This window comes from Ceratotherium simum, chromosome 25 (genome assembly GCF_057802395.1).
Source record: "Ceratotherium simum simum isolate JZ-2026a chromosome 25, ASM5780239v1, whole genome shotgun sequence".
Lineage (NCBI taxonomy): Eukaryota > Metazoa > Chordata > Mammalia > Perissodactyla > Rhinocerotidae > Ceratotherium > Ceratotherium simum.
The window spans coordinates 819925-846987 of NC_141924.1; the positions used below are offsets into that span (position 1 = coordinate 819925).

General features: G+C 47.1%; 1 protein-coding gene across 1 annotated transcript in view; it reads left to right on the plus strand.

Annotated features, from left to right (window-relative positions):
* The window catches only part of TTLL8 (tubulin tyrosine ligase like 8), a 51762-nt gene extending 25059 nt beyond the window's left edge, over positions 1–26703 (plus strand). Inside the window, exons 8-12 of the mRNA XM_087448563.1 lie at positions 7394–7580; positions 20259–20407; positions 22626–22869; positions 25041–25476; positions 26098–26703. Of these exons, the coding sequence (XP_087304689.1) occupies positions 7394–7580; positions 20259–20407; positions 22626–22869; positions 25041–25476; positions 26098–26652 (1571 nt within the window). The 3' untranslated portion in view covers positions 26653–26703. The remainder of the gene's footprint in view (positions 1–7393; positions 7581–20258; positions 20408–22625; positions 22870–25040; positions 25477–26097) is intronic.
* Positions 26704–27063: the final 360 nt, after the last annotated feature.

The following is a 27063-nucleotide window of genomic DNA, read 5'->3' on the forward strand; positions in this document are numbered from 1 at the left end:
TACATTCTGTGGGATTTTACAAACGTACCACGACATGTATCCACCATTATGGTATCATACAGAGTAGTTTCACTGCCCTAAAAATCCCCCGTGCTCCACCTGTTCATCTCCCCTTCTCTCACCCCCGGCAGCCGCTATTCCTTCTGCTGTCTCCATAGTTTTGCCTTTTCCAGAATGTCACATAGTTGGAATCATACCGTATGCAGCCTTTTCAGATTGGCTTCTTTCACTTAGTGATATGCATTCAAGATTCCTCCATGTCTTTTTATGGCTTGGTAGCTCATTTTTTTAGCACTGAATAATATTCCATCGTCTGGATGTGCCGCAGTTTATTTATCCTTTCACCTACTGAAAGACGTCTTGGTTGCCTCAAGTTTTGGCAATTATGAGTAAAGCTGCTGTAAACATCCATGTGCAGGTTTTTGTGTGGACGTAAGTTTTCACCTCCTCTGGGTAAACACCAAGGAGGCCAGTTGCTGGATCGTATGGTGAGAATATATGTAGTTTGGTGAAAAACCAGCAAACTGCCTCCCAAAGCAGCTGTACGGCTTTGCGCTCCCACCAGCGGTGAAGGAGACTTCTTGTTACTCTGCATCCTGTCAGCATTTGGTGTTGCCAGTGTTCTGGATTTGGGCCGTGCTAATAGGTGAGTAGTAACATCTCCTTGTTGTTGTTGTCGTCGTCGTTTTGCAGGGAAAGATTCACCCTGAGCTAACGTCTGTTGCCAGTCTTCCTCTTTTTTTTTCCCTCCCCAAAGCCCCAGTGCATGGTTGTATATCCTCGTTGTTAAGTCCTTCTAGCGCTTGTGCGTGAACTGCCGCAGCACGGCAACTGACAGACGGGTGGTGTGGTTCTGCGACCGGGAGATGAACTCGGGCTGCTGAAGCAGTGAGAGCTCCAAATTTTAACCACTAGGCCATCAGGGCTGGTTCTCGTTGTTTTTATTTGCATTTCTCTGATGATGTATAATGTGGAGCATGTTTTAACATACTGATTTGCCATCTGTGTGTCTTCTTTGGTGAGGTGTCTGTTCAGATCCCTGCTCAATTTTTAATTGGGTTAATTGTTTTCTTATTGTTGAGTTCCAAGAGTTTTTTGTATACTCTGGATAACAGTCCTTTACTAGATGTGTCTTTTGCAAATATTTTCTCCAAGTCTGTGGCTTGTCTTCTCATTCTCTTTCCAATGTCTTTTGCAGAGCAGAAGTCCAGCTTAATTTCAATGGAGTCCAGCTTATCCATTATTTCTTTCATGGATCGTGCCTTTGGTGTTGTCTAAAAAGTCATTGCCATACTCAAGTTCATCTCGTTTTTTTCCTATGTATCTTCTAGGAGTTTTATGGTTTTGTGTTTCACACTTAGGCCTATGATCCATTTTGAATTAATTTCTGTGAAGGGTGTAAGGTCTGGGTCTAGATTCATTTTTTTGCATGTGAATGTCCTGTTGTTCCAGCTCCATTTGTTGAAGAGACTTTTCCCCATTGTGTTGCCTTTCCTCCTCTGTGAAAGATCAGTTGACCATATTTATGTGGGTCTATTTCTGGGTTCTTTATTCTGTTCCATTGATATCTTTGTCTATTCTTTCACCAATACCACACTATCTTAATTATTGTAGATTTAAAGTAATTCTTGAATCCAGAGAGTGTCAATCCTCCAACTTTGTTCTTCTCCTTCAATATTGTATTTACTATTCTGGATCTTTTGCCTCTCCGTATAAACTTTAGAATCTGTCTCCAATAGCCACAAAATAACTTGCTGGGGTTTTGATTGGGATGCATTGACTCTATAGGTCAAATTGGGAAGGACTGATATCTTGACATGAGTCTTTCCTAGTCATGAACGTGGACCATCTCTCCATTTATTTAGTTCTTTGATTTCATTCATCCGAGTTCGTAGTTTTCCTCATATAGATCTTGTACATATTTTGTTAGATTTATTTATATATTTATTTCATTTTTGGGATGCTAATATAAATGTTATGGTGTTTTTAACTTAAATTCCAATTATTCACTGCTGGTGTATAGGAAAGTGATTGACTATAATCACTTACTAGTTCCAGGAGGGTTTTTGTCAATTCTTTCAGATTTTCTATGTAGACATCATGTCATCTGTGACAGTTTTATTTCTTCCTTCCCAATTTGTGTACCTTTTCTTGTCTTGTCTTATTGCATTAGCTAGGACTCCCACTATGATGTTGAAAAGCAGTGGTGAGAGGAGACATCTTTGCCTTGTTTCTGATCCTAGTGGGAAAACTTCTAGTTTGTCACCATTGAGTATAATGTTAGCTGTAGGTTTTTTGTAGATATTCTTTATCAAGTTGAGGAAGGTCCCCTCTATTCCTAGTTTGCTGAGAGTTTTTATCATGAATGGGTGTTGGATTTTGTCAAATGCTTTTTCTGCGTCTATTGAGATGATCATGTGATTTTTGTTCTTTAGCCTGTTGATGTGATGCATTGCATTAATTGATTCTCAGATGTTGAACCAGCCTTGCATACCTGGGATAAATCCCACTTGGTTATGGTGTATAATACTTTCTATACATTGTTGGATTCAATTTGCTACTGTTTTGTTGAGGATTTTGCATCTATGTTCATGAGAGATTTTGGTCTGTATTTTTCTTCCCTTGTAATGTCTTTTTCTGGATTTGGTATTAGGGTAATGCTGGCCTCACAGAATGAGTTAGGAAGTATTCCCTCTGCTTCTGTCTTCTGAAAGAGATTGTAGAGAATTGGTATAATTTCTCCTTGAGTGTTTGGTAGAATTTACCATCTGGGCCTGTTGCTTTCTGTTTTGGGAGATTATTAATTGTTGATTCAATGTCTTTAATAGCTAGGACTATTCAAGATCATTTACTATCACTAGTAAGTGAAATAGGCCTATTCAGATTGTCTATTTCTTCTTGTGTGAGTTTTGGTAGATTGTGTCTTTCAAGGAATTGGTCCATTTCACCTAGATTATCAAATTTGTGGGCATAAAGTTGTTCACAATATTCTTTTATTATCCTTTTAATGTCCATGGGGTCTGTAGTAATGTCTCCTTTTTCCTTTATGATATTAATAATTTGTGTCCTTTATATTTTTTTTCTTAGGCTGGCTAGAGTAGTTATTGATTTTATTGATCTTTTCAAACAATCAGCTTTTGGTTTCATTGTTCTTTTTTTCTATTACTTTTCTGTTTTCAATGTCATTGGTTTCTGCTATAATTTTTATTATTTCTTTTCTTCTGCTTACTTCAGATTTTATTTTCTCTTCTTTTTCTAGTTTCCTAAGGTGGAAGCTTAGATAATTGATTTTAGGTCTTTCTTCTTTTCTAATATGTGCATTCAATTCTATAAATTCCCCTTTAAGCATTGCTTTCATTAAATCCCACGATTTTGATAAGTTATATTTTCATTTTCACCCAGTTCAAAGTATTTAAAGATTTTTCTTGAGATTTGTTTCTTTGAGCCATGTGTTATTTAGATGTGTATTGTTTAATCTCCAAGTATTTTGGGACTTTCCAGCTATTTTTCTCTTATGATTTGTAGTTTAATTCCACTGTGGTCTGAGAGCACATATTGTATGATTGTTATTCTTCTAAATTTGTTAAAGTGTGTTTTATGGCCCAGAATGTGATATATCTTGGTAAATGTTCCATGTGAGCTTGAGAAGAATGTGTATTCTGCTTTTGTTGGATGGAGTAGTCTATAGATGTCCCTCGTATCCAGCTGATTGATGGTGTTGTTGAGTTCAGTGATATTGTTACTGATTTTCTGCCTGTTGGATCTGTCAGTTACTGATAGAGGAGTGTTGAAGTCCCGTACTATAATATTGGGTTCGTCTATTTCTCCTTGCAGTTTATCAGTTTTTGTATCATGTATTTTGATGCTCTGTTGTTAGGTGCATACATATAAAGGATTGTTAGGTCTTTTGCAGAACTGATCTCTTTTTCATTAGGTGATGTTCTTTTTTATACCTGATAGTTTTCCTTGCTCTGAAGTCTTCTCTGTCTGAAACTAATATAGCCACTCTGCTTTCTTCTGATTGATGTCAGCATGGCATAACTTCTCCATCCCTTTACTTGTAATCTGTATGTGTGTTTATATTTTAAGTGGGTTTGTTGTAGAAAACATACAGTTGGGTCTTACTGTTTGATCCACTCTACAATCTCTGTCTTTTAGTTGGTGTATTTAGACCATTGATGTTTAAAGTGATTACTGACATAGTTGGATTAATAGCCACCATGTGTGTTACTGTTTTCTATTCATTGCTCTTGTTCTCTGTTCCTATTTTTTCTTCTACTCTTTTTTTGCCTTTTGTGGTTTTAACTGAGCATTTTATATGATTCTACTTTCTCTCCTTTCTTAGCATAGCAGTTATACTTCTTTATATATATATATATTTTAGTGGTTGCCCTACAGTTTGCAATATACATTTACAATGAATCCAGCTCCGCTTTCAAGTAACACTGTACCACTTCACAGTAGTGCAAGTATCTTATAATGACAAAGTGTTCCTACTTCTTCCCTCCTGTGCCTTGTATGATGGTTGTCATTCATTTCACTGATCCATAGCTATAATCATTGGATACATTGTTGCTATTATTATTTTTAACACTTATTATTAAATTATTTGTTCTGTCAGATTATTTAAGAATAAGAAAAATATAACTTTTTGTTTTACATTCACTTATTCCTTCTCCAATACTCTCTTTGTGTAGGTCTGAGTTTCTGATCTTTGTAGTTTTCCTTTTCTCTGAAGACTTTTAGTATTTCTTGCAAGGCAGTTCTACTGGCAAAAAAAATTCCAATTGTTTCGTTTTTTGTCTGAGAAAGTCTTTATTTCTCTTTCACTTTTGAAAGATAATTTCCCAAGATATGGGATTCTAAGTTGGTGGGTTTTTTTTTCTCTCAGCATGTTAAATATTTCACTCCACTCTGAAAAGTCAGATGTAATTCTTATCTTTCTTCCTCTATAGGTAATGTGCTTTTTTTCCCTCTGCCTTCTTTCAAGATTTTTTCTTTATCTTTGATTTTCTTCAGTTTGAATATGATATGCCTAGGTGTTTGTCTTCTGCTTTTTTGGTTTTGTTTTTGGTATTTTTCTTGCCTGGTGTTCTCTGAGTCCTGGATCTGTGGTTTGTCTGACATTAACTTGGGGAAATTCTTAGTCATTATTGCTTTCAAATATTCCTTCTGTTCTTCTTTTTCTTTCTTTTCCTTCTGGTATTCCCATTACACATACGTTACAGCCTTTGCAGTTGTCCCCAGGTCTTCCATATTCTGTTCTGTTTTTTTTTTTTTTAAGTCTTTTTCTCTTTGATTTTCAGTTTGGGAAGTTTCTGTTGCTATATCTTCAAGCTCAGGGATTCTTTCCTCAGTCATGTCCAGTCGACTAGTAAGCCATCAAAGGCATTCTTCATTTCTGTTACAGTGTTTCTGTCTCTAGCATTTCTTTTTGGTTCTTTCATAGAATTTCTCTCTCTCTGCTCACAGTGCCCATCTGTTCTTGCACGCTGTCTACTTTCTCCATTAGAGCCCTTAGCATATTGATCATAGTTGTTTTAAATTCCTGGTCTGATAATTCCAACACCCCTGCCATGTCTGGTTCTGATGCTTGCTCTGTCTCTTCAGATTGTGTTTTTTCTTTTAGTATGCCTTGTAATGTTTTGTTAAAGGCTGGATAAGACATCCTGGTAAAAGAAACTGTGGTAAATAGGGCTTCAGTGATGTGGTGGTGAGGTGTGTTGGGGGGGCGGGCAGTGTCCTGCAGTCCGTGATTAGGGCTCAGTCTTTCAGTGACCTGTGCCCCTGGACTGTGGACTTCACCAGCACTTCTCAGGTTTTTTCACCTTTGGTGGGACAGGCTGGAGGGAACTGGGGTTGGGTATTTCCCTTCCCCCAGGCTGGTCAGGCTCTGGTAACTACTTCTCCTGAGGGCAGCCTTGTTAGGAGCAGAATGGTCTGTGTGTTTCAAGATGGATGTTTTTCCCCTCCCCTTGCCAGATCATGCAGGGATTTTTCTCTGATATTCACTGTGAGAAACCAGTCAGGCTCCTGGAGGTAAAAGTGACAGAAGTGTAGGGGTCGCCCTCCAGCAACCCACCAGTTATGGTTCAGGTCTTCCCACCCTGGCTCTGGTTCCCCCACCTGGGCTCTGGTTTCTGAGGAGGTTCCTGCTCCAGGAACGCGTGGTTTTCTGTACCCACCAGTCGGTCTCTCCAGTTTGGGGGCAGCAATCTGCCTGGGACCTCACTTCTCTGATGGATCTAAGAAGAGTTGTTGATTCTTCAGTTTTTCCAGCTTTTTACTTGTTAAGATGGAATGGCAACTTCCAAGCTCCTTATGTGTCAAATCAGAAACCAGAAGTACAACTTTTCACGTTAAAATGGTTATTTTTTATTTATTTTTGTGTGTGAAGAAGGTCAGCCCTGTGCTAACATCTGCCAATCCTCCTCTTTTTGCTGAGGAAAATTGGCCCTGGGCTAACATCCGTGCCCATTTTCCTCCACTTTATATGGGATGCTGCCACAGCATGGCTTGACAAGCGGTGCGTCGGTGCACGCCCAGGATCCGAACCTGTGAACCCTAGGCCGCCGAAGCGGAGCATGCACACTTAACCACTGCACCACCAGGCCGGCCTCTAAAATGGTTATTTTTATGTTATGTGAATTTCACCTCAATACATCTTTCTAAATGCACATTGTAATCTCTATACCTACCATGTAAACGCGAGCGCTTTCTCTGGGTCCTAATCTCAGGGCCGTGGGGCCTGCTCTCCATCAAGGCTGCCTCCTGGGCGATGCCTCAGCCAGCGCAGGGCCTAACCCCCCGTTGTTTGTGGAGTTGTTTCCAGGCATTTTCCAAGCAGCCTTGTTCCTGGGTTTACCTCCAGGCTCCTACCCCAGAGCCACACGGACTGGTGCTTGTTCTGGGTCCGTTCTCACATCCTAACCTGGGGGCTGTGTTGCTTCGTGTGGGAGCGAGGCCACTTGAGATCCACCTCCACCTTGATGAGGGGACCTCATTCAGTGCCTGCATTCAGTGCCTCCCGAGTCCCAGCAGTGATCTCGCCCCATGTCCAGAGGAGAGTGAGATGCTGTGTAAGAGGATAGACACACGGAGCCGGCGAGCCCACATGGGCGAGTGCTCTGGAAGCACTGGAAATACAGGGAGATGCTCTTACCAGCCACCCACAGGGCTTGTGGGCACGGAACAGTGGGAGGGCAGCTTCGGGAGGGGAGCAGTCCCAGCCCAGACACGGGTGTGGGTCCAGGGTGGCCGCCCAGAGAATCGCATGCTGTCCCCACGAAGCCTTGAGGCACGAGGGGTGGGGTGGCCTTTGTCCAGTGTGCCAGGTAGTGCCATTCACGGGGCAGGTGCAGTCACACTCCGTGTGCCTGTGCTTGGGTTTCAGGTCCTGAGAATGACGGATCGAAGCTCACAGGCCTCTCGGGGCAGGTCGTGGACATGGCGTGCAGGGTGTGCCAGGCCTACCTGGGGCAGCTGGAGCACAAGGACATCGACGTCTCCGAGGACACCACCCAGGACCTCACAGAGGACGAGTGGAAGGACCTGACCCAGCAGTACTACTCCCTCGTCCAGTAAGACGCGCCCCGTTCAGAGCTCTCGGCATGCCTGCTGCTCTGACAGCAGGAGGGAGCAGGTGCCCCGGGCTCACGTTAGTCGAGGATGTCGGGTGGACTCGAGGGGTTGTCTGGGGAAGTCCAGCCTCTGGGACCTCTGGGGCACCCATCTGGGCGTTGGGTGCCTGTCTGGGAGTTGGGGTGCCTATCTGGACATTGGGGTGCCTGTCTGGGCCTCTGGGGCACCTGTCTGGGCATTGGGTGCCTGTCTGGGAGTTGGATGCCTGTCTGGATATTGGGGTGCCTATCTGGGCATTGGGGTGCCTGTCTGGTCATCTGGGGCACCTGTCTGGGCATTGGGGTGCCTGTCTGGGCATCTGGGGCACCTGTCTGGGCATTGGGGTGCCTGTCTGGTCATATGGGGCACCTGTCTGGGCATTGGGGTGCCTGTCTGGGCATCTGGGGGACCTGTCTGGGCATTGGGGTGCCTGTCTGGACATCTAGGGCACCTGTATGGGTATGTGAGGCATCGTCTGGTCATTGGGACACCTTTCTGGATATTAGGGTTCCTGTCTGGGTGCTGGGGCCCAGGCCATCCCACAGGCCCTGTTGGCTGATAAGATGACATCCTCCTTGGGGGCGCCTTTGGGTAACATTACCTTAAGCACCTTCCACTTCCCTTCCTGTCCTTTACCTCATTTGAACCCGACAACAGTGGTTGGAGACAGGCAGGCAGGCCCATCTGTCCTGTCTCGCGGCCAGGCCACCTGGCTGGCTCTGAGTCATCAGGACTGGCAGAGCCGTGCCTGGCCCAGGCCTCCTGAGTCTCCATGACCTTGGTTGCCCCTCAACGCCTGGGGTCCCAAGGCTGAGCCTGGCTCTCCTCCTGTCTCTTGAGGGCCGAGTCCTTCACAGGGCCAGGGGCCCAGCACCCGCTTCCCAGCGGCCAACAGAGAGGAGCTGGGGCAGAGGCAGCCCAGGCTCCCCACAGTATGAGAAGCTGTTGGCCAAGGGAACAAGTCAGGAAAGTAAGAGCCCTCGTTTTGGTGGGTCTGCCCGCAGCCCACACGCACCGCCCCAGGGTCGTTTCTGTCCTTTCCGTCCTTCTTTCATTCTTTGGGATTAAGAGGTATTTTCCTCTTTCCTGTTCTGTGGAGATATGACTACAGGAAGGGCATGCCGGGCACTAATGGTGTTTGTTTGTGGATGGAAGTTTGTGTATGTGCTCACCTGTGTAGCCACCACCCAGATCAAGACAAAGAGCACTTCCAGCCCCCAACAGGCCCCTGGTGACCTTCGCAGGCAGAACCCCCACAGACGTCACACCTGTTCTGGCTCCTACCCCCTTGGCCAGTCTCACTGTGGGATTTCATATTCATGGAATCATACAGGCCGTGCTCTCTCGATTACGACTTTTGCTCGACACAAAGTCTGTGAGGTTCATCCGAGTCGGTGCATGTAGCAGAAGCTGGTTCTTTTCCATGCTGCGTAGAATCCCATTCTGTCCATAGACCACCAAGTATTTACTCATTCTGATGTGGACAGGCAACTGGGTGACCTCCAGCTTTTGAACACTTTCCAAAGTGGTTGTACAGCTTCACAGGCCAACAGCAGTGAGTGCACGCTCCACCTGCTCCGTGACGCAGACAACGCTGGGCACTGTCGGTCCTTTTAGTTGTCCCTTCTCGGTCATCTCTTGTGGTCCTAGTTTGCACTTCTCTGATGACTGATGGTGCTGAACGTTGTTTCATGTGCTTGTTGGTCATTTGGATCTCTTGTGACGTGCTGGTTCACATCTTTTGCTCATTTAAAAATCAGGTTGGAGAAAAGAATCAGGTGGGCTGTCTCTTTTTTTATTGGTTTCTGAGAGTTCTCCATATGTTCTTCATCAAGTCCTTTGCTGTATATATGCATTAAGAATACTTTCTCCCATTTCGTGACTTGTCTTTTTACCTCTTAATGGTATTCATTGATGAAGTCCAGTGTTTTGACTTTTTCTATTAGGTAGGGTGTTCAGGATCCTGTTTAAGAAACTTTTGCCTATCCAAGCTCATGAAGATGTTCTATGATTTCTTCTAGATGTTTTACTGTTTTTCCTTTCGCTTTTAGCTTTTTATGATTAATTAATCTTGAATTAATTTTGTGAAAGATAAGAGAAAAGGATCAAGGTTCTTTTAGTACATAGACGTCCACTACAGAGAACGAATAAACATGATTTGTGTTGAAACTTGCTCTTGGTCCCGCATGTAGTCTGTTGTGGTAAATGTTTCACATATACCTGAACACAGCGTGCATCTGCCGTTGCTGGGTGGTGTGTTCTAAAAATGTCAGCTAAATTGACACCCATATCCTTCTTGACTGTTCTGCTGGCTTGTTCTCTGAGGGACTGAGCGAGCTGAGTCTCCAACTATGTTTGAGGGTTCTTCTCTTTCTCTGTTTAGTTCTGTGATTGTTTTCTTTATATTTTTGATCCAATTAGTCAGGACATCCAACTCAGGATTGTTTTGTCTTCCTTCGATTGGACCCTTTTATCGTTATGAAATGTGCTCTTTATCTCTATTAATACTTCTTGCCTTAAATTCTACTTTTTATGATATTAGCATGGCCACACTAGCTCTTTTGGTTAGTGTTTGCGAGGTGTATATCTTTCTCAGCCTTTTCCCTCAGTCCATTGGGGCCTTTACGTTTTGACGTGGGTCTCATAAAGAGCATGTGTTAATGGCTCCGTCCTGCTTCTTGCTCAGTCTTGCCATCTCTTTCTGTTAGTTGGAGTGTTGGTTGCATTTACACTGAGAGTCCTTGTTAATGCAGTGGGTTAAGTCCACCAGCTGTTTGTTTCTATTTGTCCTATAACGGATACACAATGGATACATAATGGATACATGAGCCTCACCATGCTTTAGCTCCATTCACTTCCGTCTTCCCTGCTGAGCTGCTGTTGTCACATATTTACTTCAGCAGAGGTGGAAACGCCCCAAGACATGGTTATTATTGTTGCTTTAAACAATCAATATTCTTTTGCATTTATCCTGAGGTTTACCCTTGACACGGTTTTCATTCCTTTCTGCAGCTCTGTGATTCTGAACCTCCAGACTGTTTTCCACAGCGGTTGCATCATTGTACATTCCCACCAACAGCGTACAAGGATTCCAATTCCTCCACATCCTCGCCAACACTTGTTATTTTCTATGTTTTGGATAGTATCGTCCTAATTGGAGTGAGGTGGTATCTCACTGTAGTTTTTTTTTGTTTTTTTTTTTGAGGAAGATCAGCCCTGAGCTAACATCTGCCAATCCTCCTCTTTTTGCTGAAGAAGACTGGCCCTGGGCTAACATCCATGCCCATCCTCCTCCACTTTATATGGGACGCTGCCACAGCATGGCTTGACAAGGGTGTCAGTGCGTGCCCAGGATCCAAACCGGCGAACTCCAGGCTGCCGCAGCGGAGTGCGAGCATTTAACCGCTTGCGCCACCTGGCTGGCCCCTCATTGTAGTTTTGATTTGCATTTCCCTAATGATCAGTGATGTTCAGCATCTTTTCATGTGCTTATTTGCCACTGGTATATTGTCTTTGGAGAAATATCTATGTAAGTCCTTTGCCCATTTTTGAATCAGGTTGTCTTTTGTTGTTGAGTTTTAGGATTTCTCTATATATTCTGGATATTAATCCCTTATCAGATATATGATTTGCAAACACTTTCTCCTATTTTGTGGGTTGCCTTTTTACTCTGTTGATATTGTCTTTTGATGCACAAATTTAAAAACTCTTCTTGGGGCCGGCCTGGTGGCATAGTGGTTAAGTTTGCGCGCTCCACTTCAGTGGCCCGGGGTTTGCAGGTCCGAATCCCGGGCGCGGACCTATGCACCACTCATCAAGCCATGCTGTGGCAGCATCCCACATACAAAATAGAGGAAGATGGGCACAGATGTTAGCTCAGGGCTAATCTTCCTCAGCCAAAAGAGGAAGATGGGCAACAGATGTTAGTTCAGGGCCAATCTTCCTCACCAAAAAAACCCACCAACTTTTCTTAAAGTTCAATTTGTCTATTTTTTGTTTTGTTGCCTGTGCTTTGGTGTCATATCCAAGAAATTATTGCCAAATCCAATGTCATGAAGCTTTTGCCCTATGTTTCTTCTAATAGCTTTATAGTTTTTGGTCTTATATTTAGGTCTTTGATCCATTTTGAATTAAGTTTTGTATATGATGCTAAGTAAGGGTCCAACTTCATTCTTTTGCGTGTGGGTATCCACGTCTTCCAGCACCATTTGTTGAAAAGATTGTTCTTTCCCCATTGAATAGTCTTGGCATCCTTGCTGAAAATCGTTTGACCATATATGTGAGGGCTTATTTCTGGGCTCTCTATTCTGTCCCATTGGTCTATTTGTCTGTCTTTATGCCAGTACCACACTTTTTGATTAATGTAGCTTTGTAATAAGTTTTGAGATCAAGAAGTGTAAGTCTTCCAACTTTGTTCTTCTTATTCAAGATTGTTTTGGTCATTCAGTGTCCCTTGAGATGCCATATGAATTTTAGGATGAGTTTTTCTATTTCTGCAAAAAATGTCCTTGGGATTTTGACAAGGATTGCATTGAATTTGTAGATCCCTTTCTGCAGTATGGATATCTTAATATTAAATCTTCCAATCCATGAACGTGGGATATCTTTCCATCTATGTCTTCTTTAATTTCTTTCAGCAAATTTTTGTAGTTTTCATTGTGGCTTTCACATCCTTGGTTAAGTTAATTTCTAAGTATTTTATTCTTTTTGATGCTATTGTAAATGGAATTGTTTTTGTAATTTCCTGTTCAGATTGTTCGTTGCTAGTGTGAAGAAATGCAACTAATTTTTGTGTGTTGACTTTGTATCCTGCTTCTTTGCTGAATTCATTTATTAGCTGTAACAGATTTTTTTGTGTGTGTGGAATCTTTAGGCATGTCTACATATAAGATCATGTCTATGAACAGAGATAATTTTCACATGTTGAACCATCTTTGCATTCAAGGAATAAATCCCACTTGATCATGGTGTATAATCCTTTTAATATGCTGCTGAATTAAATTTGCTAGTATTTTGTTGAGGATTTTTGCATCAATGTGTATAAGGGATATTGGTCTGTAGTTTTCTTTTCTTGTAGTGTCTTTATCAGGCTTTGGTACCAAAATCATGCTGGCCTCATAGAATGAGTTAGGAAGTGTTCCCTCCTCTTCAACTTTTTTGAAAAGTTTGAGAGGGACTAGTATTAGTTCCTCTTTAAATTTTTGGTAGATTTCGCCAGATCTAGGTCTTTTCTTTGTTGGGAGATTTTTGATTATTGAGTCCATCTCTGTGGTAGTTATAGGTCTATTCAGATTTTCCATTTCGTCATGATTTAGTCTCAGTAATTTTGTGTTTCTAGGACTTCTTCCATTTCTTCTAGGTTATCCAATTTGTTGGTGTACAATTGTTCATAGTACTCTCTTATAACTCTTTTTACTTTTGTAGAATCAGTAGTAATGTCCCCAATATCATTTCTGATTTTAGTAATTTTGAGTCTTCTCTCTTTTTTTATTAGTCCATCTAGCTAAAGGTTTGTCTATTTTGTTGATCCTTTCAAAGAACCAACTTTTGGTTTCATTAATTTTCTCTATTGTTTTTCTATTTTGATTAACTCTGCTCTAATCTTTATTATTTCCTTCCTTCTTCTAGCTTTGGGTTAGTTTGTTTTTCTTTTTCTAGTTCCTTAAGTTGTAAAGTTAGGTTGTTGATTTGAGATCCTTCTTATTTTTTCATGTAAGCATTTAGAGCTATAACTTTACCCCTTAGCACTGCTTTCATGCATCCCATAAGTTCTGATATGTTGTATTTTCATTTTCATTTGTCTCTAAATATTTCCTAATTTCCCTTGTGATTTCTTCTTTGATCCATTAAGAGTATGTTGTTTAATTTCCACCAATTTGTGAATTTTCCAGTTTTACTTCTGTTATTGATTTCTAACTTCATTCCATTGTGATCAGAGAAGACATTTTTATGATACATATCTTTTTAAAACTATTGAGACTTAATTTGTGGCTCAATATACTATCTATCTTGGAAAATATCTCATGTGCACTTGAGAAGAATGTGTATGCTGTTGTTGTTAGGTAGAGTGTTCTGTGTATGTCTGTTAGATCTGGTTGGTTTATTGTATTAAGTCCTCTATTGCCTTACTGATCTTCTGTCTGGTTATTCTATCCATTATTGAGAGTGGGATATTGAAGTCTCGAACTATTATTGTAGAACTATTTCTCTCTTCAATTCTGTCAGTTTTTACTTCATATATTTTGATGGTCTGTCATTAGATGCATAAATGTTTATAATTGTTATATCTTCTTGCTCTATTGAACATTTTATTAATATGTAATTTCCTTCTTTGTCTCTTAACTTTTTTGATTTCAAATCTATTTTGTCTGATATTGGTATAGCCATACCTACTTTCTTTGGCTACCATTTGCATGGAATATCTTTTTCTATTCTTTCACTTTCAATCTATTTGTGTCTTTAGCTCTGAAGTGAGTCTCTTGTAGACAGCATACGGTTGGAGCATGTGTTTTTATCCAGTCTGCCAATCTCTTTCTGTTGATTGGAGAATTTAATCCATTTACATTCAAAGTAATTACTTATAAGGAAGGATGTAGGGGCTGGCCCCATGGCTTAGCGGTTAAGTGCGCACGCTCCGCTGCTGGCAGCCCGGGTTTGGATCCCGGGCGCGCACCGATGCACCGCTTGTCCAGCCATGGTGAGGCCGCGTCCCACATACAGCAACTAGAAGGATGTGCAGCTATGACATGCAACTGTCTGCTGGGGCTTTGGGGGAAAAATAAATAAATAAAATTATAAAAAAAAAAAAAAGGAAGGACGTACTTCTGTCATTGTGCTGTTTATTTTCTATATGCCTTGTAGCTTTTTTGTCTCTCATTTCCTGCATTACTGTCTTCTTTTGTGTTTAGTTGATTTTTTTGTAGTGAAATGTTTAAATTCCTTTCTCATTTACTTTTGCGTATATTCTGTAGCTATATTCTTCTTGGCTACCATGCGGATGACATTTAACGTCCTAAAGTTATAACACTCTGACTTGATGTCAATAACCTACAGAAACCCTGCTCCTTTACAGCTCCTCCCTCACCTCCTTCTGTTGTCAATGTCACAAAAGTATCTTTTAACGTTGTGCCCAAAAACATAAACTAATAATTCTTTTAAATGCATTAGTCTCTTAAATTATGTTGAAAACAAAATGTGAAGTTACAAACCAAAAATGTGTTAGTCTCTTAAAGAAGAAAACAAAAAGTTCATTTACAAACCTTTATTACGGTAATACTAGGTCTTGTAATTGCCCACGTATTTACCTTTACTGAGCTCTTCATTTTTCCATTTGGCTTTGAGTTACTGTCTTGTGTCCTTCATTTCACACTGCCAGACTCCCTGGAGCATGTACTGCAGGCCAGGTCTTGTGGTAACAAGGTCCCTCAGCTTTTGTTTATCTGGAAATGTCTTAATTTCTCCCTCATTTTTTGAAGGACAGTTTTGCTGGATATAGGATTCTTGGTTGACAGTTTTTTTCGTTTAGCACTTTGAATATATTGGCCTACTGCCTTCTGGTCTCCAAAGTTTCTGATGAGAAATCTGCTGTTAATCTTATTGAGGATCCCTTGTATGTGACGAGTCACTTCTCTCTTCCTGCTTTCAAGATCCTCTCTTTGTCTTTCGAAAGTTTGACTATAATGTGTTTCCACATAAGTCTCTTTGGAGTTCATCTTATTGGAGTTTGTTGAGTTTCTTGGATGTTGATATTCACATCTTTCATCAAATTTGGGAAGTTTTCAGGCATTATATTCTCACATATTCTCTCTGCCCCTCTCTCTCTTCTCCTTCTGGGACTCCCATGATGCACCTGTTGGCCCACTTGGTGGTGTCCCACAGGTCCTTTAGGCTCTGTTCACTTCAATCTTTTTTTTTTCTCTTCCTCAAACTTGATAATTTCCATTTTCCTATCTTCAAGTTCATTGGATCTTTCTTCTCCCTGCTTAAATCTGCCTTTGGATCCTTCTAGATAATTTTTCATTTCAGTTATTCCAAGAACTCAAGTTTGATTTAACATTCAAAAGTCAATCAGTGGAGTATTATTCAGCCTTAAGAAGGAAGTTCTGACACACGATCCAACATGGATGAACCTTGAGGGCAGTACACTGAGTGAAATAAGGCAGCCACAAAAAGGCAAATACTGTATGATTCCACTTATATAAGGTACTTAGAGTCATCAAAATCACAGAGACAGAAAGTAGAATGGTGAGTGCCAGGGGCTGGGAGGAAGAAGAAATGTGGAGTTAGTGCTTAATAGGGACAGAGTTTCAATTTTACAAGATGAAGAGTTCTGGAGATGGATGGCGGTGATGGTTGCACAATAATATGAATGTACTCAATACTACTGAACTGTACACCTAAAAATAGTTAAGATAGTAAATTTTATATGTGTATTTTACCACAATAAGGAAAAAAGTCAATTGGTAAATTTCATTACATTTACAGAATAAAGAAGAAAAACTATATGATCATCTCAAGAGATACAAAACATTGATGAAATTCAACACTTGTCCATGTTATTATTTTTTTCAGCAAACTGGGAAAAGAAAGAATTCCTTAATTTGATAAAGTTTATCTATAAAAATCCTAAAGCTAACATATTTCTTTATGGTTATGTATTGAAAGTGTTCTCCTTGAAATCAGAATCAGACAAAAATGCTCACTATCATGACCTCCAATCTGTATTGACTGAATGGTCAGTTTAGTTTAATAGTAGAGGAAAAAGAAATAGAAGGCATAAGACCAGAAAGGAAGAAGTAAAACTCTTTATTTACTGATGACCTGATTGTGCACATAGAAAATTTTAAAAATCATAAAGAAAGTATCATAATTAAGTGAGTTTAGCAATGTCACTAGGTACCAGGTAAAATACAAAAGTCCATTGATTTCTATGTACTAGCAACAGCCATAAAATGGAATTTTTGTTTATTTATTTATTTATTTATTTGTGAGGAAGATCGGCCCTGAGCTAACATCTGCCAATCCTCCTCTTTTTACTGAGGAAGACTGGCCCTGGGCTAACATCCATGCCCATCTTCCTCCACTTTATATGGGACGCCGCCACAGCATGGCTTGACAAGCAGTGCGTTGGTACGCGCCCGGGAGCCGAACCGGTGAACCCCGGGCCGCCCCAGCGGAGCACGCGCACCTAACCGCTTGCGCCACCAGGCTGGCCCCTGGAATTTTAAAAATACAATTTACAACAACATCAAATAACAAATATCTAGAAGAAAATATAACAAAATACATTGAAGACCCTAACTGAAAAGTATAAAATTAAACAGAAAAATTAATGACCTAATAATTGTGTGTGTGTGCATAAAACCATGTTCATCAATGACTCTGTGATATAGAAATATTTGTTCTTCCTAAACTAATCTATAGATTCAATGTAATTCCAGTCAAAATCCATGCAGGGATTTTTTTGGAGGGATGGGATGGGAGGAATTGACAAACTGATTCTGAAATTTATTTGGCAATATGAATGATTTAAGAAAAGCCAAGACAACCTTGGTCAAGAAAAACAAGATTAGAGGACTTATGCCTGTATTTCAAGACTTGCGATAGACCTACAGTAATTATGACAGTGTGGTATTGGGGTGAGGTAGATGGATAGAATGAATAGACCCATGTAACTGAAGAGAGCCTAGAAATAGGTCCTCATGTGTATGAGCACTTAAGATCAAGGGGCCACCTCTCTTAACAGTTCCGTGAGGAACGGTTAGACTTTTCACTAACTGGTGCTTGAGCAACAAGCATCCTTATAAGAAAAAATGTTCCTTGAATCCTGCCTCATAAATACACAAAAATTAATTTGAAATTATCATGATATGTGAAAGTTAAAAAAAAGATAAGAAAACACTGGAGTATATCTTCATGATCGTGAAGAAGGAAAGATTTCTTAAATAGTTCACTAAAAGCAGTCATCATAATAGAAAAAACTGAGAAATTTCCCTCTATTGACACTGAGAACTCTGTTTATCAAAAAACACTACAAAAGCAAGCCACAAACTGGAGGAATGTATGTACGATGCGTATGTCCCACAGAGCTCTCGTGTGTGGAATACATACAGAACTCCTATAGATCAGGAGGAAGGGAGAAACAGTCCCACTGCAAATACCAAAAGCCTTCAACAGGCACTTTACAAAAGAGGCAGCCACATAGCCAATAAGCATGTGACTAGAACTCACCGTCAGTACTCATGAGAGAACGCAGATTCAAACCACACGGAGATACCACTGCACACCCCCCAGAACGGCTGAAACAAAAGACCCAACACTGAGTGTTGCCAATACGGGGGGCAGCTGGGGCTCCGATGCACTGCTGGTGAGAGTGCAGATTGGACAACCAGGTTAGAAAGCCTTTGGCAGTTTCTTATAAATTTAGGCATCTACATACCCTACGACCCAGCTGTGCCATTCTTAGGTCTTTATCCAAAAGAAATGAAAACATATGTCCTCGGAAAGACTTCATTCATAATAGCCCAAATCTGGAAACCTCGAGATGTGAAAGAAGGAGCTGCTGGTCCAGGCCACACCCGGGTGAACCTCACAGTCGTTCTGTTGAGCGAAAGAGACCAGACATGGAAGAGTACGTGCTGTGTGAGTCCACCCACGTGAAGTTCAAGGAAGCCGAGTCTACACAGATAGGAGGGCAGAGGGCAGAGGGGGCTGACTGGGATGGAACACAGGGAAACCTTTCGAGGGGCTGCAGGTGTTTACATCTCGATCTGGGTGGCAACTGCACGAGAGTACACGTGTGAAATGTATACATACGTTGACGGTTTTCTCTGAGTAGGGCACTATGCACTTGACCATTTTCTTACACCTTCACAGAGAAGCAGTCCGGGAGTGACCACGAGGTGGCAGCAGTAGACCCGCGTGGCCACTGTGGCGCCTGCAGGGCTTGCTGAGTGCGTTAGGGCTGTTAGGGCCCTTCAGTTCAGTCTGTGCCCTGACTTGGTGGGGCACATGGTGTCCCCAAACGTGATGTGCGTGTCGTCAGGAGCAGAAGGGCAGGCGCTGTGTCCCTCCCTCTTATCCTCAGCATCGGGGTGGGGAGGGGGTTGGTGCTTGTTGTCTAATGATCACGGATGTGTCTGGGACCTGAACGTCCGGACCTGAAACTGGGCTCCTGAACAGCTCCCAGTCCTCCTGTCCTCTCTTCCAAGGGGGGTGGGGGGCGGGTGGTGGTGGTGACGATGTTATTACCATGATGTGCAAACTCACAGTTGACGGCTATCCTGCCCAGATACCACGGTGCCGGGCTGAGGCATCCTCCAGGCCAGGGCTGAGATGCCCTGGAAAGATCGCGGGGATTCCTTCCTGAGGGAGAGCCAACCACTGGTCCTCTTCCTGAGCCAAAGTCGAGACTGCATTCGTGTCACCAGACGCATCTACTGGTCTCCTGGGCAGCTGTGATCCTGACCAGCACTGTGGACGCTCTCGGCGACCTGCTTTAGTTCACCACGGTCTCCAGGGCCAGTCTCTGCAGCCAGACGGGACTGTCATGAGGCGCACAGGGACTCGCGCCCGTTTCCACCATGTCCTGTTGTCATCCTGGGGTCAGATAGAATCTGTTTGCTACAGAGGAGGGCCTGGCAGGTCTGGGGGCTCCCCTCCAGCAGGTCCAGCTAGAGCCAGGGCGGCAAGGCCCTCTCTGACACGTCACCCACGTTCCCTGCGCCTGGGGAAGGGCCTGCACCGCCTCGCGGCTCTTGCTTTCTCGTGCCCTCATGCACAGCAGCACGGTTGGGGGGTCTCTCCCCCATCATCGGGGACACCACCACGCTTCACTTTTCCCTTCCATGTTGCCCTCCCATCCCCAGCAGGTGTGAACAGAACACTGTGCACAGACATCCCTATCCCAAAAAGCTTTGCTCCTGCCTCCAGGCCATCACCTCAGAGCTCAGCACAGCCCACCCTCTGCTACAGCCCACCCATGCGTGGGGGGTCTGATGCGGCCCTGGGGGCAGGTTCCTTGTCCCAGCTTTCAAAAATGCGTGGCTGCGCTCTAAACCCTCTCAAACAGTTCTAGCGTCCACCCTGCCTTTATTCCCTTAAATTATGGTGGCTTCCTGAGCTGGCCCCATTGCCACCATGACTGTGTGGCCACCAGCCGGTCCGAGTGACGGTCAAGCCTGCAGGACATTAAGCAGGCGTCCAGCCCTGGTAGCTGCAGCACATGGCGTGGCCAGTGTGGGCAGGTCGGCTTTCCCATCAGGACCTCCCTGCAGGCAAGAGGTCATCCCAGGCGCCACCAACCACTGGACACATGGGCCTGCAAGGGCCACACTGACGAGGGGATGCGGCACAGGGACCCCGCCCTCATCTCCCTGCAGCTTTTCCTGGGCCCCAGGCACAGCGCTCCTGGGGTGTACGTGCAGTCTAGACCCACAGTCGGGGTCCCCATGTCTCCCCCTGCCCAGCCGGGAGCACCTGGGAAAGGGCGTGTTCCCAGGCACCCCTCGGGTGGTAGGAGGAAGCTCCAGGTCCACCCCTCGCCCTTTCCCGCCAGGTCAGCCACTGGCCGCACCTGGTCAACAGAGCCTGGGCACTGCCCTCCGAACCTCATGCGCTCGCTGGATCTTGTTTTGTAGAGGCGACGCTTTCATCTCTGATTCAAGAAACCACTTTTCGCGGTGCCAGGCTCTGCTGAGTAAACTCACCTCCGTGAACCCCCAGATGGAGATTGACGGGCTTCGGAACATCTGGATCGTAAAACCCGCGGCCAAGTCCCGGGGCCGAGGTGAGTCTCGAGGCTGTGCGCTGTGCGCAGGGGTCCACCGAGGCTAGGAGCCGGCGGGGACAGCCAGCCGTGGGAGCGGCGCCGGCTGGACGCACAGGATTCGCAGGCGCCCGGTGGTCCTGGTCCCGGGGGAGGGGCGTCTCAACAGACACTGGTCTTCACAGTTTATGTCCAAGGTTTGCTGATTCCTTAGGACGTTCCCATCTGTGTTCCTAAGTTAAACTGGTCTGTAGTTTTCTTTTCTATATTTCCTCCATCCATCCTGGTGATAGGCTTACGCTAGCTACTAAAACGGAGTAAGGGCCTCTATCTCAAGCAACAATGGAGTCGTCGGAACGACGGAATTCCTGCTCCTCGGATATATTAGGAAACTGGCCTGTAAGCGCCCGGCTCTCTCTTGGAGGCATCTCCTTGGCACCGTGTACATTTCACCGTGTACTCATCCTCCTCTGTGGTAGCTGCAACCATGTCTTCTTTTTATTCCTAATGGTGGATACTATGTGTTCTTTTTAAAAACAGGATTTCAATGTGTTTTCCAATCTTATTCGTGCTTCCAAAGAACCAACTTTTGGTTGCATTTTTTCAATTTTCCTGTGAGGGATTTCTTCCCCCGTGGCTCTGACTCAAACGCTCAGCTTATTTATTTCAAATCTCTCTTGTGCAACAATTAAAGCTTTTACACTGTGAAATTTCCTCTGAATGTGGCCTTGGCTGCATCCTCTTCTGAAGTTCTACGATGTTCTCATTTTCCTGAGTATCTAAATAGACTTCCCTTTTTGTTAGGCTATTCTATGTGCCCCCTGAGTTATTTGAAGAGTTTTGTTGTTGTTTTAAATTCATAGGTGGTTAATTTTTATGTGATTTTTAAAAAATCTTTATTAATTTGTGATGTTACTACATTCAGTCCTAAACATCTTCCATCCTGAAACATTCTCCTTTCTGGGCTTCCGCCTGCCCTCCTCTGAGCGTCCGTCCTCCCAGGTGGGGCCGGGGCTCCAGGCTCTGTCCCTGTCTGGATGGCAGCATCCATCTGCTGGCAGCTCCCTCCTCCTGTCCATCAGGGCAGACCTCCCTTCACCGCAGACACCTGCGTCCCCAGGGATGCTCCACGGACACCTCAGAACCCAATGTACCGCTTCCTGCCCAGTCACTGGCTGTGCCCCTGCCTCTGTGCGCCCCCTGCTCTTGGCCCAGGATAACTTCAGTGGCCTGTTGCTTCGTCCTAGACTTTCATTTCAAGATGGCAAGGTCTCAACTTACCGTAACTGAAGAAACTAGTCCTGTATTTTTGTGAGGAAAGCTCATCTTGTGTCTTGTGATGCTTGTGCTCTGGGCCTCTGCAGATGGTGCCCCCTCCACCCTTGTATCCATCAGGACAGGCTGGATTGTGCTGTGTAACAAACAGCCCCCAAACCTCAGTGGCTCTCAGTAAGACCAGTTCATCTTGGATCATGCTTGTTGTCCACTGCGGGTTGGCACAGGAGGATGGGGGGGCTCTTCCCATCAAAGTCCCCCCACCATCTGTGACACCACTCCCTTCAGGCTTCAGGGCTGTCACGGCAGAGAAAGAGAGGGCTGGAGGGTCTGTCGGTGACATTAAATGCTGCGGCACAGAGAGATGCATGTCACTTCTGCTCAGATGTCACTGGTCACCACCTGTCATGTGGCCTAATTTTGGGGTCTGAGAACGAGAAGCTGTAAATCCTCCTGCAAAGTGGAAACATGGGTGAACAGTAGTGCACTCCAGTCCCCCCTTCCCTGGTTCACCCCCATTCGTCCAGTCATCCTTGGGTGTGAGGCCTCACTGGACCCCAGGGCCACTGGGCACCTGTGCCTTGAAGCCAGTAGAACACCTCACTGCCCCTGCCTGCTGGTTTCCCTGCAGCCCACAGAGCTAGCCCTGCTCCCCTGTTCACCTCACACCCAGGGCTGGTGCTCAGCCACCACTCCCTGGCTGCCTTTTAAAACTGCCTCCGTCCCCATCCCTCTCGCTCCCATGCTGGTGTCCTCTCTGGAGCCCTGAGGGCTGGCCTCGTGGTGGGAGAGACTGGGGGCTGCCCTGCCCTGGCTGCAGCCTCGACCCTGAGGGCAAAGCTTTTCCTGCCCGGCCCCACCCAGCCATGCTGCCTCCGGGTCCAGGACCCAGGCCGTGTTGGGTCTCAGGACTGAGCCTCGACTGGGAGCGCCATGCCCGGGGCTGAGTGGGGACCTCCTGCAGATATAGTGTGCATGAACCGCGTGGAGGAGATCCTGGAGCTGGTGGCTGCAGACCACCTCCCCGCCAAGGACAACAGGTGGGTGGTGCAGAAGTACATCGAGACGCCACTGCTCATCTATGACACCAAGTTCGACATCAGGCAGTGGTTCCTTGTCACCGACTGGAACCCCCTGACCATCTGGTTCTACAAGGAGAGCTACCTGCGGTTTTCCACACAGCGCTTCTCCCTGGACAATCTGGACAGGTCAGTCGGGGGTCAGCTCGGTGCCATCGGGCGCAAGGGTGTGTGGCGTGCTCCCACTAGCACCTGGAGCAGGAGACTCTGTCCTGCATGCACGGGCAGGACACGGAGCTGTCTGCTGTTGCCCATCACCACGTGAGGCACAGATGGGGAAACTGAGGCTCAGGAGGTTCAATGACCTCCCTCCCTGGGGGACAGGCCCAGGCCCACTGCCCTTCAAAGCCAGGGCTCTGCACTCCCACAAGGTGTGAATCTTCTCCCGAAAATCCCCAAAGCCCCGCTTACCCTGTGCCCATGAAGCACCAGGCACAGCCCAGACACGACGCGTCTCAACGACAGGCCCAGAGCCACCCTCCAGAGCCACGTGGTGGGTGCCACTGCCCCCTCTGCTGGGAGGCTGAGTGGCCGGCCGTGTTTGCATGCTGACCCACGGAGGCCGAGCTTGAGTGTGCATGCTCTGCCAGCTGCGCTGTCCTGCTCCCTCGGGGTTCACTCAGCACATGGAGCAGGACAGGCCAGCCACCTTTGGGAGGCTCCCCAGGAACACCTGCAAACCCCTTCAGTAGCCCCTGCCTCTCTTTGTGAGCCCCAAAGCCCTGGGGTGGGGGATCCTGTGGGTAGGGAGGCTGCTAGAGCTTCCGGGGAGGTGGAGTGCAGCCCCCCGACAAGGAGCCCGTGGGACGTGAAGGCAGCCTGAAGCGTCCTCTGAGGACCTCAGTTGTGCCAGGCAGGATGAGAGGGTAGGGAGCATCTGAGCCAGGAGAGGCCAGGACAGGGCAGGCAGCACGCTGGATCCCGCAGTCCCCGGGCGGCAGGGTCCCAGGGAGGGCGCCGGGCAGAGGATCAGACATTCAGGAATGGGGTGGGTGAACTCGCACCTCACCAGGGTTTTGGAGTGTGTGTGGCAGGACAGTGAGAACCTATCTTCAAAGCCTTGGGAATGTGCTGTCCTTATGGCAGAGTATTCCTGCTGCTTTTCTGTCCAAACCAAGGGTTTCCGTGCTCTGCTTTGTGATCACATTCAAGGAGCTGGGCTGGGTGCCTCGGTTCCTTGGCAGGGGCTTTACGGAGCACTCAGTCAGAATACAATGGGCTGAGAGTTGCTCAAAGACACCTCGGGGAGGTTAACTGTGCCCCCAGGCTAGGGGCTGTGGCCACACCTGGAGTCACACCTGAAAGGTGACACCTGGAGTCACACCTGGCAGGAGCAGGCAGTTGGGGAGAAGTGGTCCTGGCAGGCAGCTCAAGCAGCACATTTGTCCCCTCCAGGCCAGCAGGCCCTGGAGGAGGGGTCCTGGAGCTCGCTGTGCAAAAGAAGCCTCTGGGGCAGTGAGAAGCCCAGGGAGCCCCTTGTAGCCCTCCCACCCGAGACTGCCTGGCCTCACAGCCGTGAGGGTGTGCCTGGCAGATCTCTCACCCACTCTGAGCCCCGTTTCTCCATCTGGGATCACAACCCTCACCCCAGGCTGACGAGAGAGTCCCTGAAGCCATGTCTCAGTGGGTGTGGCCCAGCCTGGCACATGCTGACAGGAAGTGCAGGCGAGGTGCTGCGTGCACCTGTAGGTCCACTAATATCCCGTTGTCCTTTCCAAAACTTCCTGAGGCCTCATCTTGTTTTTCTGTCTGTCTCGTGGGAGTATAACTCACCCAGGTCACAGGGGCGCGTCTCACCACTGGGGCAAGATGGAAAATCCCCAGGCCTAGTGATGCAGTTAAGTGAAAGGACCCTGACAGGATCCATAGTATCTGATAATCTCCTAGTAGAAGTTATCTGTTTTCAATCCTGTTGAGAACAAGGCAAGAGTATAAGTTAATTAATTAAAACTTCACAGTGAGTCTCACCTTGTCTCACCAGACCAGCTCCTCAAGGGCCCCGTCTCTACTGCCATGTGCGGGTGGGGACACTGAGGCTCGAGGAGCTTGTTACCTGCCAGTGGGCCCTAGTTGGTGGCCACGGACTGCCCCCTACATCCATGGTGTCCCCAGGCCGGGGAGGGCTGCAGAGGCTGCCTCCGGATGGGGAGCGGCCAGAACCCTTCTTGCGGCGGCCCTGTGCCGGGGGCGGGGTCGCCGGGGGGTCCGGGGTAGGGGCGCCGGGGCCCGCGGGGGCGGGGTCTGGGGCCGGCTTCGGTCTGGGTCCTGGGGCGCTGCCCTGACGGCGGCCTTGCCCGCAGCGCCGTCCATCTGTGCAACAATTCCATCCAGAAGCACCTGCGCAACGACAAGGGGCGCAGCCCGCTGCTGCCGGGCCACAACATGTGGACCAGCACCCGGTTCCAGGAGTACCTGCGCCGGAGGGGCCGGAGCGCCGTGTGGGGCAGCGTGGTGTACCCGGCCATGAAGCGCGCCGTGGCGCACGCCATGAGGGTGGCGCAGGCCCGCGTGGAGCCGCGCAAGAACAGCTTCGAGCTCTACGGGGCCGACTTCGTGCTGGGCCGCGACTACCAGCCCTGGCTGATCGAGATCAACTCCAGCCCCACCATGCACGCGTCCACGCCCGTAACGGCGCAGCTGTGCGCGCAGGTGCAGGAGGACACCATTAAGGTGGTGGTGGACCGCAAGACCGACCGCAGCTGCGACACCGGCAACTTCGAGCTGCTGTTGAGACAGGTGAGGGGCTGCGCACGCTGGTTCCTGGTGGGGGGGCGGGTGGAGCCCCTAGCCCAGCCTGGCGAGGAGGACCACAGGCCTGGTGCCTGCCCCGCCCGCCCGTGGGCGCGGCCGCCTCCGCACACTGAGTGGACGGGTAGCTCCGGTCGCCCCGGGGTCTCACCCGGCCCCACCCTCCAACCTTCCTCCCTCTCGTCCCTAGCCACCCCCAGCTCTGTGGCCACTGGGCAGGGGTCCCCCAGCCTGGGCTGGCGGGATGTCCGCTGCCTGCCGGCCCTTCTGGGCTGTTCCTTTTCAGACCTGCAGTGTCCTCCCTTCTCTCCGCGGGTGAAAGCCACGCTCTCCTTCAGGGGTCTTTCCAGGGCCTGTGTCCTCCAGGAGCCTTCCTTCTTGCAGGCCCGGTGACAGGGCTGGGTGGTGGCTGTGTCCCGGACTCTGGCTCCGCCTGGGACCCTGTGCCTGGGCCTCCCTGGAGGAGGGCCCAGTGGGCAGCCTGGCGGTGGGAAGTGTGGCTGATGCTTCTCTTTAAGGCCTTACTGCTGGCCAGCAGACCGGGAAAGGGGAAGGCAGATCCTTGGCGGTGGGCCAGCCTGGCCCCTAACCTCCCCTCCCCCCCACCAGCCTAAGGTGGAGCTGCCCCTGTTCCACACCTCCGAGCTCTGTGTGAAAGGCATCAGCGTGAGGAAAGCCAGGAAGCAAATGCGGCCCATTTCCAACCTTAATTGTTCATCTTCGCTCTCGGACAGTCAGCCACTAACAGGGAGGTGCCCCTCGGCCATGCCAGACCCAGTATCAGGAGCCCCACCAACGGCCCTCCAGCAGGACTTGAGACTGAGGGACGAAAAGGTACTTCCTTGCACCTTGCCTGCGCCCTTAAAGAGGCCAACTGAGAGAAGCTATAAAGTGCAGTCCATCCACAGCGAGTCTGGCGGGAAGATACAGTTCCCCTCCTGTCATTTTCAACACGTAGACAATAAGGCCCCCAAAACTGGTCTTACCAGAGCCGAGTCCGACACACACTCGGATCCAAACTTATTAGATGTGCGCCCACTGCCGTTCGTGCTTCCGAGCGTGAAGATGGTGGAGGGCACTCTGTCTCGGCCACCCAGACCACCAGGTAACCATGCCTGTTGGCATCCCGTGTCTGCCTGGGGCTGCCTGCTCCACGTCCTCTAGGGCCTTTGGTTGGGGCAGGGAGCGGGTGCTGGCCTGAGCTCAGGGCAGGGTTGGGGGCACCCTGGCCCTGTCCTGGGCAGGCCAAGTTGTCGGGATAGTGGGGGTCCTGCTGCAGCAGTTCCAGGGACCAGCTGAGCACCGGGGTCCCCTCCACAGGACTGGGTAGATGAGCCTTTGTCTTGCTCCCTCATGGAGTGTGGTGCAAATGGGGGTTTGAGTAGAGATTTGAACAGCGCCAAGGGCCATGCTTGGGCAGTGGCCAGTGATTGCTGGGCTCTTGCGTTCAGTTTTTTCACGTTTGTGATGGAGCTGACCACATGTGGCCTGGGAGCCTGTCCTTGGCCTAAGCTCGGAGCACAGGTAGACAGGTGTGGGGGAGCCCTGAGTCTCTGTCTCCCCGGGCTCCCAGTG